Source organism: Rhinoderma darwinii, chromosome 12 (assembly GCF_050947455.1).
Source record: "Rhinoderma darwinii isolate aRhiDar2 chromosome 12, aRhiDar2.hap1, whole genome shotgun sequence".
NCBI lineage: Eukaryota > Metazoa > Chordata > Amphibia > Anura > Rhinodermatidae > Rhinoderma > Rhinoderma darwinii.
In genome coordinates, this window is record NC_134698.1 from 76,032,511 (window position 1) to 76,051,777 (window position 19,267).

The 19,267-nt window shown below is 46.3% G+C and overlaps 1 protein-coding gene and 1 long non-coding RNA gene across 4 annotated transcripts; one reads left to right on the forward strand and one right to left on the reverse strand.

Moving 5' to 3' along the window:
• Positions 1-1,629: 1,629 nt before the first annotated feature.
• LOC142664784 (uncharacterized) lies at positions 1,630-14,651 on the reverse strand. The gene is made up of 3 exons (XR_012851377.1): positions 14,405-14,651; positions 5,844-6,027; positions 1,630-1,999 (listed from the first exon to the last, which is right to left on the reverse strand). It is a non-coding gene; the product is annotated as an uncharacterized LOC142664784 (long non-coding RNA).
• Positions 1,775-18,593, forward strand: TMX1 (thioredoxin related transmembrane protein 1). 3 transcript variants are annotated; one of them, XM_075844110.1, is made up of 9 exons: positions 1,775-2,025; positions 4,931-5,046; positions 7,274-7,319; positions 9,909-10,037; positions 11,659-11,704; positions 12,114-12,215; positions 12,584-12,653; positions 14,254-14,390; positions 16,487-18,593. In XM_075844110.1, the coding sequence occupies exons 1-8, from the start codon at positions 1,790-1,792 to the stop codon at positions 14,367-14,369; spliced, it is 861 nt and encodes a 286-aa protein (XP_075700225.1). In that variant the 5' UTR covers positions 1,775-1,789; the 3' UTR covers positions 14,370-14,390; positions 16,487-18,593. The 3 variants fall into 3 exon arrangements, with proteins under 3 accessions (XP_075700225.1, XP_075700227.1, XP_075700226.1); XM_075844112.1 differs by having other exon boundaries at positions 14,257-14,390; XM_075844111.1 differs by lacking the exon at positions 16,487-18,593 and adding an exon at positions 15,885-16,480.
• Positions 18,594-19,267: the final 674 nt, after the last annotated feature.

Here is a 19,267-nt window from a genome sequence, read left to right on the forward strand (position 1 = left end):
GTCTTGCTCTGTTATGGGAGCACTGTGTCTTGCTCTGTTATGGGGGCATTGTGGCTTTCTCTGTTATGGGGGCACTGTGTCTTGCTCTGTTATGGGAGCACTGTGTCTTGCTCTGTTATGGGAGCACTGTGTCTTGCTCTGTTATGGGAGCACTGTGTCTTGCTCTGTTATGGGGCACTGTGTCTTGCTCTGTTATGGGAGCACTGTGTCTTGCTCTGTTATGGGAGCACTGTGGCTTTCTCTGTTATGGGGGCACTGTGTCTTGCTCTGTTATGGGAGCACTATGTCTTGCTCTGTTATGGGAGCACTGTGTCTTGCTCTGTTATGGGAGCACTGTGGCTTTCTCTGTTATGGGAGCACTGTGTCTTGCTCTGTTATGGGGGCATTGTGGCTTTCTCTGTTATGGGGGCACTGTGTCTTGCTCTGTTATGGGGGCATTGTGGCTCTCTCTGTTATGGGAGCACTGTGGCTTTCTCTGTTATGGGAGCAATGTGTCTTGCTCTGTTATGGGCGCATTGTGGCTTTCTCTGTTATGGGGGCATTGTGGCTTTCTCTGTTATGGGGCACTGTGTCTTGCTCTGTTATGGGGCACTGTGTCTTGCTCTGTTATGGGAGCACTGTGTCTTGCTCTGTTATGGGAGCACTGTGGCTTTCTCTGTTATGGGAGCACTGTGGCTTTCTCTGTTATGGGGGCACTGTGTCTTGCTCTGTTATGGGAGCACTGTGTCTTGCTCTGTTATGGGGGCACTGTGTCTTGCTCTGTTATGGGAGCACTGTGTCTTGCTCTGTTATGGGAGCACTGTGGCTTTCTCTGTTATGGGAGCACGGTGTCTTGCTCTGTTATGGGGGCACTGTGTCTTGCTCTGTTATGGGAGCACTGTGTCTTGCTCTGTTATGGGAGCACTGTGGTTTTCTCTGTTATGGGGGCACTGTGGCTTTCTCTGTTATGGGAGCACTGTGTCTTGCTCTGTTATGGGAGCACTGTGTCTTGCTCTGTTATGGGAGCACTGTGTCTTGCTCTGTTATGGGAGCACTGTGTCTTTCTCTGTTATGGGAGCACTGTGTCTTGCTCTGTTATGGGGACACTGTGGCTTTCTCTGTTATGGGGGTACTGTGTCTTGCTTTGTTATGGGGGCACTGTGTCTTGCTCTGTTATGGGGGCACTGTGGCTTTCTCTGTTATGGAGGTACCGTGTCTTGCTCTGTTATGGGGGTACTGTGTCTTGCTCTGTTATGGGAGCACTGTGTCTTGGTCTGTTATGGGAGCACTGTGTCTTGCTCTGTTATGGGAGCACTGTGTCTTGCTGTGTTATGGGAGCACTGAGTCTTGCTCTGTTATGGGGGCACTGTGGCTTTCTCTGTTATGGGGGCACTGTGTCTTGCTCTGTTATGGGACTACTGTGTCTTGCTCTGTTATGGTGGTACTGTGGCTTGCTCTGTTATGGGGGTACTGTGGCTTGCTCTGTTATGGGACTACTCTGGCTTGCTCTGTTATGGGGGTACTGTGACTTGCTGCACTATATTCCTAGCAATGTTTTTTTGTTGAATTTTACAAATAGACTTTTGCCTTGATCAATGTGGATAAGGAAAAAAAAACATTTGTTCCAACGCAAATGTTGTTATCCCTGATAATATTTTTTTTTCACTTTTTAGACATCAAGAATTGCACACTAATCGTCAATGTTGATTGGCCAACCACAAGGTGGCGCTGTAGCCCGTTAAACAGCTCGACATTACGAACATGGTCATGGCACACCACGTGACCATCTGCCAACCACAATGTGGCGCGAATGGGCGTGGAAGCCTTGGGCTCCTCCTCCCAAACTGTCCGCTTCCTCCCTGCGGTTTCCACGTACGGTGTTGAGAGGCGGGGGCCGGCGGTGTCCGGCGGTGTCATGGCGCTGTACATTCTCCGCTGTTTCCTGCTTGTTCTCCTCCCGGTTGTGCTGGCTAGGAAAGGAGACGTGATAGAGATCACCGACGACAGCTGGCGGGACATTCTACGGGGGGAATGGATGATCAAATTGTAAGTCACATCATAGTGCTGAGCAAGTGATGTCACTACAAGTCCCAGCATTCCCTGCCCGGAGCCTAGACTAGACTACAATACAATAGCAGCAAATTGTGCCACGCCCCTAAGCTTCATGGGACTTGTAGTTCTACAAAGCCGCATCCTGTGCCCAACCCTTAGGGTCCCTGGGACTTGTAGTTCCGGAGCATATGCTGATGGCAGCATTTTGGCAAGTATTGTATCAGGAATGCAGTATGTGCTGGCCAAATGTACCACGCCCGCTCAGGACGAGTACACTCCTCACCGCAGAGTACCTTCTCTCCTGATGTTTGTTACATTTACCTGCACTGATACATTGTATCAGCCTGGAGTCCAGACGGTTCGGCTCACAGAAGATTGTCTAGACTGGATACAACTGTAGCAAACCCTCAGCTGTGAGGAGTGTTAGGGTTGTCAAGATATCAGAATTTAGACTTTGATATCGATACTTTGTGTAGTATTGCAATTCTCAATCCCAAAGCGTTATTTTGCAAACGATAAAATAAAAAAAGTTCTTCCATTTTCTGATGTGAGGTGCGAGGTGTGGTGAATTTTGAACCTCCGTGTGCCTCACATTAACCAGTTCAGGACCGGGCTATTTTGCGCCTTCAGGACCAGACACCGTTTAGCCCTTTTTAGCACGTGTTAGTTAAATGGCTATAACTTTTTTATTTGTTGGGATAGCGACGTGATTTTTGCGACGTTTTTTCCGTAGACAATGCAGGTTTCATTTTTTATCGTTTTTATACACACCTTTTTTGCTATTTTAGAATTGTTATTCATAAAGTTTGAAAATAATAGTAAAAAAAGAAGCTTTTTTACGTTTCAGCTATTTTTTTTGGTAATAACATACTTTTAACCTAAAATAGACCTTTTATTTGTGATCGCCATTGTCTACCGTAAATTTTAATATATTACATGTCTATATTAGGGTAATTGGGTCGGCGCTAGCGTTACAACAATGATTGGCGGGTGGGAATATTTTTTTTGGGGTGGGTATTTTATGTGTATTTATTATTTTTTATTTTTTTGCACTTTACTTTACTATTTTTTTTTTATTACTATGGTCTGTCCCCCAAAGGTCAAAAAAGACCTTTGGGGAACTTTATATATATTTTTTCTTTGTTTTCCACTGTAACTGGGGCTTTACAGCAGGGAAATCAGCCCTCTCATAGTGACGATTGTCACTAACTGGGCTGTGCTGGGTCTAGTTAGACCCAGCAGCCGCCTGCCACTAACGGCACCCGGCGATCATGTGACCAGTCACATGATCACCGGGAGGAATAGAGACAGCGCCGCTGCAACTGTCTCTATTCCTATACACAGCGTTCATTGTAAAAAGACATCGGAGAAGATAGAAGCAGCGAAAGCTGCTTCTATCCTCTCCTCAGGGTCCCCGGCAGTCACTGACAGCCGGAGACCCGACATTCAGCGGCCCGATCACGCAGGCAGCAAGTTAAAACCCGAGCCGTAAAAAGTCTATGGCTCGGGTTTTAAGGACCCGTCCCTGACCGCTGGCCATAAAAATACAGCCAGAGGTCGGGAACCAGTTAATAGTAATTAATCCCATCATGTTCCTCAGACAACATTGGGTTAATGTGTGATACATGATGGGGTTAATTACTATTAATGTGAGGCACACGGAGGTTCAAAGTTCATGATACCTCGAGCCTCACATTAGTAAGTGAAAGAAGTTTTTATTTTATTTTTTTTACAGCGTAAGCATAAATTGCGCTATACATTTGTTGTGCGTGTTATGACGGTCGCAACGATACTGAGTGTGTATATTTTATGTATTGGGACTTTAATTTTAAAGGGTAACTAAACGTTTGAAAGACATGTCATAGTGACTTTAGAAGTTTTGATTGTTGGGGTCTGAGCACTGAGACCCCCCCCCCCCCCAAATCACTCAAACGAAGCGGAAGAAGCGCTCGCTCAGCCGCTTCACGTCTGTTCAGCTTTCTCTGGAAATCTGATGTATCGGAGTACGGACTCATAGACTTTCTATGAGCCTGTACTCTGTTACATCACTATGACACGTCAGAAGTTCTTCAAACATTTAGTTATTGTAAAAAATGTTTGTTTTTTTAATTTTTATTTAACATTTTTTTTTTTTTTACTATTTTATTTGTACACTTTAATGCATCGGCATATATCTATATACTGATAGTACACAGGCAGAAGTATGCCCTAACAGGAAATATGGTCAGACAGCCCTGGGGTCCTTCAATGGATCCTGGGCTCTCTGCCCATATATGGTATGTCTCTCAATCGCGTCACAGGGATCCCCCTTCTCATTTTCCACTTGGATGCTGCGGTAAGCTGTGATCCCAGCATTCAGGGGAATAGCGGCGGAGATGAGAGGTCTCTCTGATCTCTGCCATCTGCAGCGGGGCAATGGAAGTATTACACAGTCGCAGCCCTACCCTGACTACGTTCATATGTTACAATACACAGATTAGTATCGAAATACATAAATTAACGGTATTGAACCGTGTGAGGGTGCACGCATCGAAATAGTATAGAAATGTCAATGCATCGTCTGGACAGATATGGAAACATGGGGGGGGGGGATTTATTAAGATGCCTTTTATTCGCTGGTCTTAAACTGAATTACATCGGTGTGAAAAGCGCCAAGTGTATTAAGAACTTTAAATCTACGCCCGCTGTACGCTACAATCTGCACCGCTTTAATGTCCTTAGAAATCCTAATTCTGTCTCGTTTCTTGGCCCCGTCCAGTTCTTCAAAACTGGCAAAAGAGAAAAGTGACACATTGTAGCGCAAATATGCTGTGTGCCAACATTTGTAACTTTTTGTTGGACCGGAACTTAGCTTTATTTACTGGGCACCCCCTTTAATAACGGTGTTATTACTCCGCAGCTATGCCCCGTGGTGCCCCGCATGTCAGAAACTGCAGGCGGAATGGAAAGAGTTTGCAGAATGGGGAGATGATCTCAATGTGAATATCGCAAAAGTGGACGTCACGGATCAGCCAGGTAATCCCTCCACTGTCGGCTTGTCCAGGATGAGAATAACGTGGCTGATTCCTTTCAAAAACTGCCTCACATCTGTTCACAGGTTGTTCCTGGTATTGCAGCTCGTGTACATCGAAGTGAAAGGAGCTGAGCTGCAATACCACACACAACCTGTGGACAAGTGTGGTGTTTTTTTTTTAAGAGAAGGCAACCATGTTTTTCTAATGATCCTACTGTGATTACAAAAATAAAAATAACTGTAGTGTTCAAGGGTGGACATTCACTTTAGAGGACCCCAATAAGTCATGTTTCCGGGACGTCCCATTGAGGGAACGCCTGTGGCTATGACCGATATTCACCGTAACTCAGTCACTTATGCAGTGGTTATGAAATCCTTCTGATATTCCCTCTGGGGGTTTCCTGAGAACAGTTGCAGTAGCATTCTGTGCCACAATGTGACATTTTTGCAGTGTTAATAAAGTGGAGCCCCGGGGCTGGGATGCTTCTCTATTACATCTGCATTCTCTATTAGGGCATATGAACCCAACCGCTGTAAAGTGGAGCTCCACCTAAACTTTGTCTTTAGGAAAATCTGACTAATAAGGCCATAAAGAGACTATGGCCTCATGCACACGACCGTAGCCATGTGCACGGCCGGGATTTCTGTGTCGGCCGGCCACGGAGTGACAGCCACGAGCCGCTAATTCTTCCTCGAGCTCTAAGCTTGGCCATACACATCAGAAATGAGAGATTTAGACCACCGATCAGCCCCTTTTATGACATGAAGGACCTTGTCAGATGTCCACATAGGCAGATACCTGTCAACCTCAATGTTGTTGGATATTCTGAGTCGTTGTCATAGTTCCGAAATCCGCTATAAGGAGCTACAGGTCAGCACCACCAAGCCCGTCACTGATCTAGCTGCCGATGTGTCACCGGGATGACTGGCATTGACAGGCGAATATAACCAGCCAGACTGTTCATCGATCCATCGTCCAAAATCTGTAATATAGGGTAAGTTTAGGACTTGAGAATCTGGGAGAGACTGGTTGCTAGGGACACGCTGCCTGACAACCCCATCAAATAGACTGGTGATTTAGATGTATCCTTGGAAATCGGCCTCAAATGGAAATGGATCTGTCACCTCTCCTGACACGTCTGTTTTATTAAATACTTGTATTCCTCATGAAATAATAATTCTGGAACCTCTTTTCTTAGAATTCCACGTTGTGCCGTTCCTCTGTTATTCCCCCTAGAAATGTATGAATAAATTGACAACTAGATGTTACCAGTTGGGGGTGTGTCTCTACATAGACTGACCCTGTCCAATCAGGGCTGACCGAGTGAGACTGCAGGGACACGCCCATTTGACAAGGAATGGTAACACCCAGTTGTCAATTTATTCATCAATTTCTAGGAGGAATAACAGAGGAACGGCAAAATGTAAAGTTCTAAGAAAAGATGTTCTAGAATTTTTCTTTCATGGGGAATACAAGTATTTGTTAGAATAGACATGTCAGGAGAGGCGATCGATCCTCATTAAGGACGGATTATTCCTGCATTATTAATCAGATTTTGTTTTTTTTTCTTAATACTAAATACAGAGAACCCGTTTAAGTATCTGGAGTTTCCCTTTAAATTAACAACACAAAGACAATTTATTTTATCCTGCTAAGTTTAGCCCTTGCAGTGAGACCTGGTATTTTGGGGTTGGGGGCAGGTATGGTAGCTGGGAGCAATCCGCTCTGTGCCGGGTTGTTCTCCTTAGGCCGGGTTCCCACTGGACGGATGCGCTGAGTAAAAATCACGCAGCGTGTCCGACCACATTGTGGAGCGATTTTTCGGACAGAAATTCAGTTGTGGAAGAAAGCCGTTCATACTTACCCCCTCCCTCCTCTGGCGTCCGCTCTGGCCTCCCAGGATGACGTTTCAGGCCATGTGACTCCTCAGCCTGTGATTGGCTGCAGCGGTCGGATGCAACGTTTATTCTGCGTTATTTTTTTTTCCCCGCAGCGTGGGCATGAGGTTTACTAAATCTCATCCACTTTGCTGCTACTGTAAATTCTGCAGAATCTCCGCACGCGTGGGAACCCGGCCTTACACAGACACATTTTGCTCAGATTATCATGAATTACCCAGAACTGGTGACGTTTGCCCTCAGGAAGGAAGCCGCATGTCGTCTCTGCTATACAGAGTTGTGTAACACGTCCCCCGCTGTGCGGTAATTTAACTCTTCTTGTCTTAACAGGTCTGAGCGGCCGTTTCATTATCACCGCGTTGCCGACCATATATCAGTGAGTATCGGCGCCATGACTGGAACACGAAAAGGGGGGGGGGGGTGGCGGCAAACGGGCAGCAAATGCACAAAAGCAATGCCAGTGTTAATCTGTGTGCCCCATACCTGCAAATAGAAGTCTCAGTGCTGCCCTCTTGTGTTAAGTCTTCTTATAGTTCATCCAATTAACTGGATCTTCTTCACTTACCAGATCGACTAATGACCACCATTATAAGACCCATAGAGGTTGCCACCCAGCTTTCCACAGGCCCTGAGGGGCATAGACGTTTATGTTGTTAGACGTCATTCACGCGGCTGTATGTAAGGTTCATGTAAGATCCGTTTGACGGAATCCGATGACTGATTTGGTATAAAGCATGCAGCTCTCACATGGGCCTATCTTACAGCTATGTAGCGGTTCTTCTGTTTCTGGGAAAGCTGGGTGGCAACCAATATTGTTGCAGGTTCAGATCCCACAGGGGTGGTGGTTGCACAGCTTTCCTATAGTCTTGAAAAGCAAATCTGTCACGTTATGCAGTGATCCTGGGGAATAGTATATGTTACTATATGACTTGCCATTCAGGAGTCTCAGAAAGCTGGGTGACCATCTCTATAGGAAGCTATATTAGTTACCATGGAACAGATATGACAAAAAATAAGGTGACTGGAGATCTATTTACTGGCGGAGGGTTATTTGAGGCCGCCTGTATACAGACACTGGCGCGGAGTGTGGGTGTAATCTTTCTAACGCGGCAGATAATCTCTCTGTCAACGTTTATTCTTCCTCCTCAATGCAGCCGGTCCTGGCGCTCTGCCATCTGTGCGCCCGTCTCTGCGGGATTATTAGTATTACATTGATTGGAAAGGTCAGCGCTGTTTGGCAAGTTCTGGGTAATCCGCTGAGGTTAATATCTCAACCTACAAGCGGGCAGAATGAAGACCCAAAAATCAAATACGTGTTCCAGCGAGAACGGCACCGGGGTCTGGAATTTAAGGGCACAGCGCCATGCAAAAGGTGTACTGTATATATCCTGGGCAGGCATGGCGTATAGGAGCAAATCCCTGCCGCCTGAGGCTCTGTTCATATTGCGTTTGTATTGTACTTGGGGTGTATTTCTCGCCATAGGACCCCATAGAACTGACGTATGGGTGTCGTCTTAGGCCCTGTTCACACAGTAGATTTGGCCCTGCCTGCGCTTTCTTTGCCGCGTTTTTCATCCGCAGACATTGAGCGCCGCGGGCAAAAAAAAAACGCCTTCTCTGCCTCCTAGTGATTTCAATGGGAGCTCAGAGACGGAACCACGGGAAGAAATTGCATACCGCTTTTTGTTTCCCGCGTTTTTTTAGTGGGGAAAAAACACCATTCGCCTCCCATTACAATCAATGGGAGGCTATTTCAGCCATCTTTTGGCATGGTTTCCGAGTCCAAAACCGCACCAAAAAACTGTGTGTGAACTAGCTCTTATACTTCAGGATGATATGCTCTGGCGTACTTTTTTCTTCACTGTATGGAGTAGCGTAGTCGACAACAGTGTAACGCACAGTATACGTCTTTTGTATGAGACCCTATAGGCGACATATGCCACTGTGTACCTACATGGTGGCATACGCTGGAACCTTCCGTCGGAGCTATACGCCGGGAAATACTCCCATTATAACATCTGATGGAAGACTCAAGCAGTGTGAATTGTGCCTTAAAGGACTTTTCCCATAAACATTGATCACCGATCTATAGCATAGGTAATAAATCTTTTGACTGCTGGGGGGCTAACTGCTGGGACCCCCAGATATATGGCAAGACCCCTTTTAAAGGGAACCTGTCATATATTAGTAAGCAGGCGCTATTGAGCTCCCGTCTGATCTCCCTATTATGAGGCTGTGACTGAGGATGTGCCTCCTGCTGAGCGGCCATACATTAGTGATGTCTTAGACGGCCGTTTTCTGTATGACTTGTCATCCATGACCATTCTCGCTCTGGACGACGATACCATACGTTAAACTGACCAGTCGCCGATCGATCTTGGCGTCCCCAGATCGGTGGCCTGGTCTGGGCTTTTATTGATGGGATGCAGATCTGTCGTTTTGTATAAACCGCTTTACGAGACTGCGCCCGACCATGACCGCAAAAAATCAACAGATCTGTCGGCATCGGTCATTCATGTCATGGAATGGCGCCGTTGGTCGGCAGAAAATGGTCTAATCCGTCCTTTTTGGCCGTCCATAGTCTAATGTATGGGCAGCTTCATAGGTCATCGCTTTAGGGTGATTGGCGTAGGAAGCACATGATTGGCCACGAGTGCCGCTTTGTGAATATCTTATGTATACAGTCATCTACCACCCTCCCTCACTGATGGACAAGAAGTGATCCGGCCCATTAAAGGGGTTGTTCAAGGCTAGAAAAACATGGCTGCATCCTCTACAAACAGCGCCACATCTGGTATTGCATCTCCATTGAAATGAATAGCGCTGAGCTGCAATACCACAAACCACCTGTGGACCGGTGTGGTGCTGTTTGTGGAAGAAAGCAGTCATGTTTTGAAGCTCCTGGACAAGCGCTTTAAGTGAATGTGATTCAGACCTCTTCAAATATTCTGTCTGTTTAATGTAGTTGTAAAGATGGAGTGTTCCGGAAGTACCAGGGTCCTAGGACGCAGAAGGACTTCATCAACTTTATCAATGAGAAGGAATGGGAGTCGATAGAACCAGTGTCCTCATGGTTTGGCCCGGATTCCCTATTGTAAGTAGATACAGCCCCTTGTGGTGTTTGTGTTCAATGGAGATGGAGACCCTCAATAATGTGGGTATTTAAAGGGAACGGCTTGTAAAATGCGCTACCTGTCAACTTATTAGAGGGAGCTCCTCCTACTGGCCAGTGCAGGTAACGCATCTGACATCCTTTAAAGGGGTTTTCCCATGAGAGACACAATTATGACCTATCCGCAGGATATGTCAGATAGATGCGGGTCCCACCTCCTGCACCTCTCTCTAGAGCTGGGCCACCTAAACCCTGTTCTACTGCTCGGTGTTGCGGCTGAAGCTTGTGATTTTCGACCATGAAGAAGAAAACCGCGTAGCTCGCTGAGCTATGCTGTTTCTGTAACTCTCTGAGCTACGCTGTTTCTGTAACTCGCTGAGCTACGCTGTTTTTGTAACTCTCTGAGCTACGCTGTTTCTGTAACTCTCTGAGCTACGCTGTTTCTGTAACTCGCTGAGCTACGCTGTTTCTGTAACTCGCTGAGCTACGCTGTTTCTGTAGCTCCCATAGTAGTGAATGACCATTATGGGAACAGCGTAGCTCAGCGATCTATGCTGTTTTCTTCTTCGTAGTCGGAAATCACGCCGCAACACCGAGCAGTAGAACCTGCACCTATCTGACATTCATAATATATCCTGTGGATGTGTCCTAAATGTCTCGTGGGGAAACCGTGACTTCTGTATTTAGTTGTTGCTTATAATTTTCAGCAGGACTTTCTGCCTCTCTAAGGCTTCGTTCACATCTGCGTCGGGACTCCGTTCCGTCAGGGGAACCCATGAACGAAATCCAAACGGAAATCATAGGTTTCCGTTTGCATCACCATTAATTTCAATGGTGATGATCCGGTGCCAATGGTTTCCATTTGTCACCGCTTTGCAAGGGTTCCGTCCGTCGTTTTGACGGAATGAATACCGTAGTCGACTGCTCTATTGGTTCCAATCACAACTGAGACAAATGGAAACCATTGGCACCGGATCCGTCACCATTGAAATCAATGGAGGTGGAAACCTTTGGTTTCCATTTGTCAGTCAGGGTCCCGCTCCGGCGGAAAACACGGACGGAACAGGACCCTATCGCAGATGTGAACGAAGCCTCATGCATTACGTTTAACGGATCCATTTTCTTCACATGCACGGAGTAAAAATGTAAACAAGACAGATGCAAAGATAAAAACTGATCACATCAGCGTTCGCTTTCCGTTCCGGTGTTCCGTCAGAGGTTTCCGTCGGGTGAACCCCGCAACGGAAAGTGAAACTACAGCTTCCGTTTCATTCACCATTGATATCAATGGTGACGGAAACATTGCTAATGGTTTCCGTTTGTCACCATTCCAGCAGGTTTTCGTCGTTTTGACGGAATCAACTGCGCAGTCGACTCTGCTATTGATTCCGTCATTAAAACGTAAACCTGCCGGAATGGTGACGGAAACGGAAGCTGTGGTTTCAGTTTGACTTTTCCGTTGCGGGCTTCACCCGACGGAAACCTCAGATGGAACCCTGGAACGGAAAGCCAACGCTGATGTGAACAGGCCCTAACCTGTCTGCCAGCCGGACGTTCCGTACTTGATATTACTATAATGTCTGCTTCATGTGCTTCCCTGCAGAATGAGCGGCATGTCCACCTTGTTCCAGCTGTCGGTGTGGATTCGGGTACGTGGCTTTTGGTTTGCTGCAATGTATTGATCTGTGTTTAGACAAACCCACCAGCCATAGTGAGCTAAATACATCAGCAGCACAAATCCCTCTGCTGTCCTGATGGTTTGCTACAGTGTATCAGTGCAAGTAAAATGTATCAACCTGGAGTCCAGACTGTTTAGCTCACAGGGGATTGTGTAGACTGGATACAACAGTAGCAAACACTCAGTTGTGAGAAGGATTAGGCAGGATGGGATTTTAGCCACTTAGTGTAAAGAATACTCCTATTCACTGGCTTCAAGCAGAGATCTTAACCGTTGCAAAGAATTACAGTTGAAAGCGTATTGAAGCTGAAAAACTTTTCATGTTGTAGTTTCACAGCAGCTGAAGACCCTTCATGTTCTAACGGACTTTGTCATTGCAGAATTGTCACAACTATTTTGTGGAAGACGTCGGCCTTCCCGTCTGGGGGTCTTACATCATGTTTGGATTGATGACCCTGTTTCTTGGTCTGGTCTTGGGCCTGGTAAGTCGATTTGGACCCCTGTGGTCCAATCCTCGGAACCCTCCCCTCCTCGCTAATCGGCAGTACCTCTTACAGCACACAGTGCCGCTCTTGTCCATATGGCTGTGTCTGGTACTCCGGTTTAGCCCCAGCTTGACTACATTTGCTGAATGGGGCAGAGCTGCAGTACCGTACACAGCCACATGCACATGGGGGGGGGTGTTGCTGCATAGCAGGTGCAGGGTCTGCGAGGCCCAAGAGATCCCTCCTGGTCATAACAATACCATCCAGTCATTGCAGTAGGGATAGCGGGGATCAGACTATATAGTCCACCGTGACAGTCCGTCTGTGGCTGATTAATAACGGGTCCTGTTCTCGCTTTGTTTCAGGTGCTGGTTTTTATTGCAGATTATCTGTGTCCATCCAAGAGACAGCGACCTCAAGGCTCCATCTACCCCAGTGAGTGGTCACGTCTTTTGGCAATACTCAAGTTTCATTACATCTCAACAGCTCTAGCATAAGGCTAGGCCGACACGGCCACTTTGCTGCGACACGGGGCACACGGCCAAAGATCGCATCGCAGGTAATGAAAGTGAATGTGGTCGCTTGACGACCCGCAAGTTACCAGGGCACAACAATCCCTAGGAATCCTGCGACCGCATTCACTATAATTACCTGTGATGCCGGCAGAGCGACTCCGCGATCTCTGGCCGTGCGACCTGTGCCATGTTCAAAGCCGCCGTGTAACCCTAACCTAAATGTTAAAGGGTTAAGTACAAATTATATGTAATGGGAACATTAGAAAACCAGATACCGAGAAATTCCTTCAATCCTGGATATGATAATCAGACACTTGTTTCCAGCGTAGAACTTCAATATCTAAAATGTCACAACAATAGATTATATTTCTGATTGTCCAATGATCCAGAATATCCAATAATTGGGCACCAGTTTTGTCCTATTGAACCCGGATTTAAGAAATTCTGCTGTATGTCAGAAGACTGGAACAGTCAACGTCTGAGCTGCAACCTTTTAGTTCTAGATGTATTTTAGCAAATAAAAAAAAAAAATGTTTTACCCCTTTAAGGGTAAAGGGCCCCACGGAGCGGCATCGACACCGCCGCGATGTTCCCTGTTTGGTGCGGCTGTCAAATTGCTTGTTAACGGGCGCGCGTGGTTGTGGGAAAACCGGCTGTTTACCTACAAAATCGTGTGGCCATAAAGGATGTATTCGGTAATGGCTGTACGATTTTGCAATTAAACGGCCGGTTTTCCCACAACAACGCGCGGCCATCAGTGCGCCGACGTGGCTGTCAGATGCGTCAATGCCCTAAAGGCCCTTTTACACGGACCAATGATCAAACACTCGTTCATCGGCTGATCTGCTCGTTTATGTAGCCGTAAATATTATCGTTGTCGGTAGCGCGTCTGCCGACGTGATGGAAATGTATGGGGACGAGCGATCGTAGTAGCGATCGCTCGTCCCTATGGATAAGCAATCATTGTTCCTTGTAAAAGGAGCAAACGAGCGCCGATCAACGAGCTGTCTTGTTAATTGGCGCTCTTTTTCACAGCCCATATCGGGCTGTGTAAAAGGACCTTTGCGTCAGGTTCCCACGGGTCGGTTATGCACAATTTCCGTTGCAGAAAGCAGCGCTAGTAAAAAAAAAAAGAGAGCGTTCATGTTTACCCCGGCCGTAGTCATGGCGACGGGTCCCTCTCTGCCCGAGTAGTAAGTATAAGCTTTTTTTTTTTTGCGGCTGAAGTGCTGCGATTCTGCTGCAAAAGTCGCAACACTTGGCTATTTGCAACAGAAAAGCAACGGAGACGCAGCATAAATTGTCATGGATTTAATTGACCGCAGGTCAATTTATTAATGTTTTCGCCGCGTTTTTTTTTCCAAATCTCATTCAATTTGTTGCTACTGTCAATTCTGCGGAATTTCCACACAGAATTTGTTGCTGAAATTCCGCTGCGTTTACGATAAGTGGGAACCGGACCTTAGTCTTACTCTAATTTACAGTCTGACTCCTTCACATCAACTTTTGTTTTATATCAGAAGAATTAACTCCTGAAGCAGCAAAAATACTAAAGGAGCTGGAGGAAGAGGAGGAGGAGGAGGCGGGCGGTGACAGCGCGAGGGAAAATCTACGGAAACGAACTGGCAAATCCTAATGTTAATCATAATTTTAACAGGTAACTTTTCTGACCTGAATTCTCCTGTCCTGATGGTTTTGCTACAATGTATCAGTCTGGAGTCCAGATTGTTAACCTCACACAGGATTGTTTTCTAGACTGGATACAATTGTTGCGAATCCTCAGCTGTGAGAAGCTTTAGGTCTGTGTAGATGTCCAGCCTTTGGATGTAACACAAATTATTCCATTCACTGACAGCAAACAGATTTGTGGTGGCTTTTTCAGCAGTAGGGTACCCTGCAGTCAGCTGCAGGAAGGAGGGGGATCGACCAATTGTGTTTTAAATACAACCACAATTCTCTGCTGATGTCACAATAGATCTGTATGAGGCATTGGAACAAATCCTTTTCCTGATACAGAGCGCCAAACCCCCTGCATAAGGCCCTATGCACACGACCGTATTTTTCATCCTTAATTACCGACCCGTTCATTTCTATTGGCCACTGACACCTTTCCGTATTTTTACAGATGGGTGTCAGTGCCGTAGAAATTATAGAACACGTCCTTTTTTTTTTTTTTGTCCGTAATTACGGCATGGACTCCCCATAGAAGTCTATGGGTGCTTCCGTAATTACGAACGGCTTCGGAACGCCAGGGGATTATCCTAGATTTCTTCCTGTTTTGTTTTTTGAGTAGATCCGTAAATACGGACGCAATACGGACTTTATTTACGGACATCTTTCCGTAAATTAGGATGATTTACAGAATGACTATAAATGACTACAGATCCGTATTTATGGACAGTATTTACGGATGGATGAAAAATCCGGTCGTGTGCATGGGGACTAGGTTTGGCCTTCTGTGACTTTCGGTAGTTTTGATCCCATTTTCTGTGATTTGTTGTAACATTAAAGGGGTTATCCGGGGACCAAAAATTACATTGCAATAATATATTTATGTGAAACGAAGTAACTTACTAATGTACTTTATGTAAAAATTCTGTACTGAAAGGGGCAGTTCAAACCTCATGAATTATTCAGGAAGTGCTGGAGCTTTTCTAATAGCGATGACTCTCCGACACGACCCCACGTGACTGAGCTCTTGCTTCATGTGCTGTTCGTGAACATGACCACAAGGGGCTGTCACATTGCCCATTGCTGGAGTCCCCGAGCAGAGCATCAGCTAGTGCTCTGACCGGGGACTCCAGCCCTGCTCCCGGCGTCCATATATGGATAAATTCAGGGGTTTCCTATCGCTGCAGTCCCCGAGCAGAGCATCAGCTGATGCTCTGCTCAGGACTCAAGCAATGGGCGACGTAAAAAAACGCTCCATCGGAACAGAACGACGTTTTTCCCATTGAAATCAGTGGGCAGATGTTTGGAGGCGTTCGGCTTCCGATTTTTCGTCTAGAAAAATGGTTGAAAATAAGCCGTGTGAACATGCCCTAAGTGTAGTGTCTCGCAAAATGATGACACTTTACACGGGTTGGGGGGTTTGCGTATTTTGTCCAAAATATAAATTAATACCTCGTATCTATCATGTTTGTTTCTGCAGGACGCAGCCAGGCCTTGTGGCGTTGGGGAGAATGTGGTGTCAGTACTTTGTGGGGTACCCTAAACCCTCATGAACATGACCGTGCTATTGCGGCCGCAATTCTTCTGTATCTTTGTGGGGCAAAAAATTTGTGGGCCCATTCTTTTCTATGGCCCCATGCACCAGATCGTGGTTTACACAGAAATCTGGACCGCAAAAACTCAGGACGAGTCATTTGTCTCGATTTGCGGTTTTGCCGATAGTCATGAATTGTGGATCCGTGAGTCTCGATGTAAAACAAGGGTTTTTGGGGTCCGGTGAACCGCAAAACCAACGCGGTCGTGTGCATGAGGCCTTTGATGGTGCTGCCTAATCTCGTAGTATGGCTGTGACTAATAGGCTGTAAGCCGGCGTGGTGCACTACACGTAACTCTGTGACTGGCCTCTTATAGAAGCCTTACAGAAAATACTAAGCATGCTCTCGTCTTATGAATGATGGGTGTGGTAGTGGCTGTTCATCCGTTTGTTGCACTTGTGCCTCCTCCCTTCATGTAGCATTGTGGCTTGTCTGCATCCTGCTGCTATTGAACCAAAGCCCCGAAACTATTGTTCTCTGTTTGCAGCCAGAAAAGGACAAGTCCTTGAACCCGGCGATATAACGGCAGCTGCGGGACGTTTCATTCCGATAGGAGGCGCCTGCTCCGATCCTCCGCTCCTGATCTTGTCCTTGCCAACCCCCATGGATAGTCTTCACTCCTGGCAGAGAGAAACCTTCTTGCTGCATCTTCCTGATCCGCCTGGACCTAAGGACTGATCCACAATGGCAGCGGCTTCCAGACGAGATTGCTTGTTCGACTCCAGTATCTTGTGTTTGTTGCTGCATACGTTTCCCGAGGCCCCTGTGTACACGGTGTGTTCTGTATAACTCCTGCAAATTAAAATGTCATTCCTTCTTAAAGGGATTGTCCAGAATTAGAAAAACATGGCTGCTTTCCTTCAGGCAGCACACCTGTCCGATGTTTGTGTGCAGTATAGCGGCTTAGTTCAATAGGACGGAGTTGCAATACCACACCCAACCTGTTGACAGGAGTGGCGCTGTTGTGGAAGTAAGCGGCCGTGTTTTTCTAGTCCTGGATGATCCTTTTAAATATTCATGACTGCAAGAAGTGTCCATGTAGAAAAAAAATGTAACCCTTTCTGCCGGTTCATGGTCCCCCAAATTCAGTTCTGAGCCTTGGAAGTAGCTTGGATACCTTGGCCGTTCACATAACCGCCCAGAACTCCATTATGTCTGATGATGACCTATTATATAGCCTTTATATCAATTCTATCTTTACAGGGGGAGAACTCCATGACGTTGTGGCACCTTCTTATAATATTGCTTTCCTATGCATCTGGGTGCACCATGGGCCCCTAAGGTGTTGGGGTCTGGTTGCGATCTCTGCAACCCCTATAGCTATGCTACTGTTTTCATTGATTACCATATAAGTTTCTTTTAAAGACACAGACCTCTAGAATTAAGGGTATCCGCTTTAGCCAATGCACGGCCTCTCTCTGCTGGTTGGCCCAGAGGGATCATTTGACCGACCACATGGTAACTACAGTTTAAATTAGTCATGTAGTCTGTCACATGATCTTTGTTGACCAATCCGCTGAGAGGGAAGCCCTTCTTTTCATATCGCGTGGGCCTTTGCCCTTTTCTTTTAAGGGGTATTCCAAAGAAGGATATTGACAACCAATATCTAATCATAGGGGGGTTCTGAGTATAGACCCTTTTTGTTCTAGGCATCGAGAGATCAATCAAACATTACATGTCCTAGTGATACACCCTCAATATCCATCATTGGTACCTGGCGTTACTGGGTTGGGCACCTAAAGTATTAAACAAGGATCGGTCGTGGCGACTGATTATTTAAGTGGAATTATAAGAGCACTAAAGCGGCTCTCCATTAACCGGAGAAAACCCTGAAATAAACTTATACTTACCTTTTAAATTGTATTCTTGCTCTTCGTCACTCTAGTGTTTTACTTTTTGGCGCAATGTGTCTTCCATAATGATGTCATGTGACCACAGCGGACAAGTACTGCGGCCGGGCATTGCCTTACCATAGATGAAACTTCATTGTAGCTGGTAGTGATTGGGCGCCCTGGTCATGTGATGTCATTATGGACCCACCCGGGAGTGGCGGAGACATGGAACAAGTATATTATAGAGTTTATAGTTCTATTTGGGGGGCTTCAGGGGGTTTTCTGAGTATTGGTAGAGCTATAATTAATATAATAGGGACCTTTTGTAAGGGACATAGACCTATGTTTTGAATCTCACCCAAAACTTCATAGTATTTTGTATTTTTCATGTGTTTTTTGGTTTGTGCTGGAGTTATTATACTGATGTGTGTTGACTGTGTAATAACGTTATATAGATCTAGTGTTGTCCTGATTATTTATTTAGTCCATTCATCTTGTTGTTGAGTGGGAGTCCTAATAATAGACCTCGGGTATAAATACCAGTGTCCGGGTCAGACCAATCCGATCACTGCGTCTCTAACCAGTGCTGGAAGGTGATTGGGTGATACAGAAAACCCCTCCACCCTCTATCTGCGTAGGGTCCTGCGTATGTATGTTAGGTATGGGACATAAAATAAGTAACACTGTAACATAGATCAACTGAAAATATATTTTGTATTTTTGTAACCGGCTGGATGCAATTAATAAACAGGGTTTTGCTTTTGTGACTTGTTTGTTTGCAGCAAGAAATTAACTTTTTTTTTCCTTAACCAGCCAGATACAACACAGCCGCAGCCTAGCATTACCCGGGTGGGAAGGGCCACGGTTTTTGGGCTTTACCAGCCTGCGGCTGCCCCAGTGTTTGACCGTCACTACTGATGGTCGGGTACTGGATCGTACCAAGATCTTCCCAGCACCCCTGATGGCGGTGGGTACCGAGGTAATAATGTGTGCTAGCCGGTGCAGAGGCTAACACTAAGCCCCGCAATCTTATACTGTATAAGATTACGGTCTGTTGGGGCCCTGTATCTAAGCCTAATGTGTGGCAGGCTTAGATACAGGGCCCTTCAGACAGGATCACATATGGGCTATGGATCTATGCCTGCCAGGCCCTGTATCTAGGACTACCACAAGGTAGGCTTAGATACATGGCCTCAGCTGACAGTAATGTTACACGTACCCTCCTTTTCGGCTCTGGACATCATCCAGCGGGGCACAGCGTCAGGGCGCGAGAAGATGTCAGGACTGCCGCTGCGCTCGGGATCGAGGAGGGTAAGTATATTATTACTATAGTAACGGGCCTGTGTATTTTATTACATAGGCCCTAGTTACTATAGTAACTTTTTATAGACTTGGTGCAGGAGGTCGCAGGCCCCCCCCCCCCCCTGGCTTCAGGG

Excerpts from the sequence above, each read along its gene's own strand:
- TMX1 (XM_075844110.1), top strand. The coding sequence starts at position 1,790 with ATGGGCGTGGAAGCCTTGGGCTCCTCCTCCCAAACTGTCCGCTTCCTC. Across the intron at positions 2,026-4,930 it reads GGGGAATGGATGATCAAATT|CTATGCCCCGTGGTGCCCCG; the intron begins GTAAGTCACATC and ends ATTACTCCGCAG. Across the intron at positions 10,038-11,658 it reads TTTGGCCCGGATTCCCTATT|AATGAGCGGCATGTCCACCT; the intron begins GTAAGTAGATAC and ends GCTTCCCTGCAG.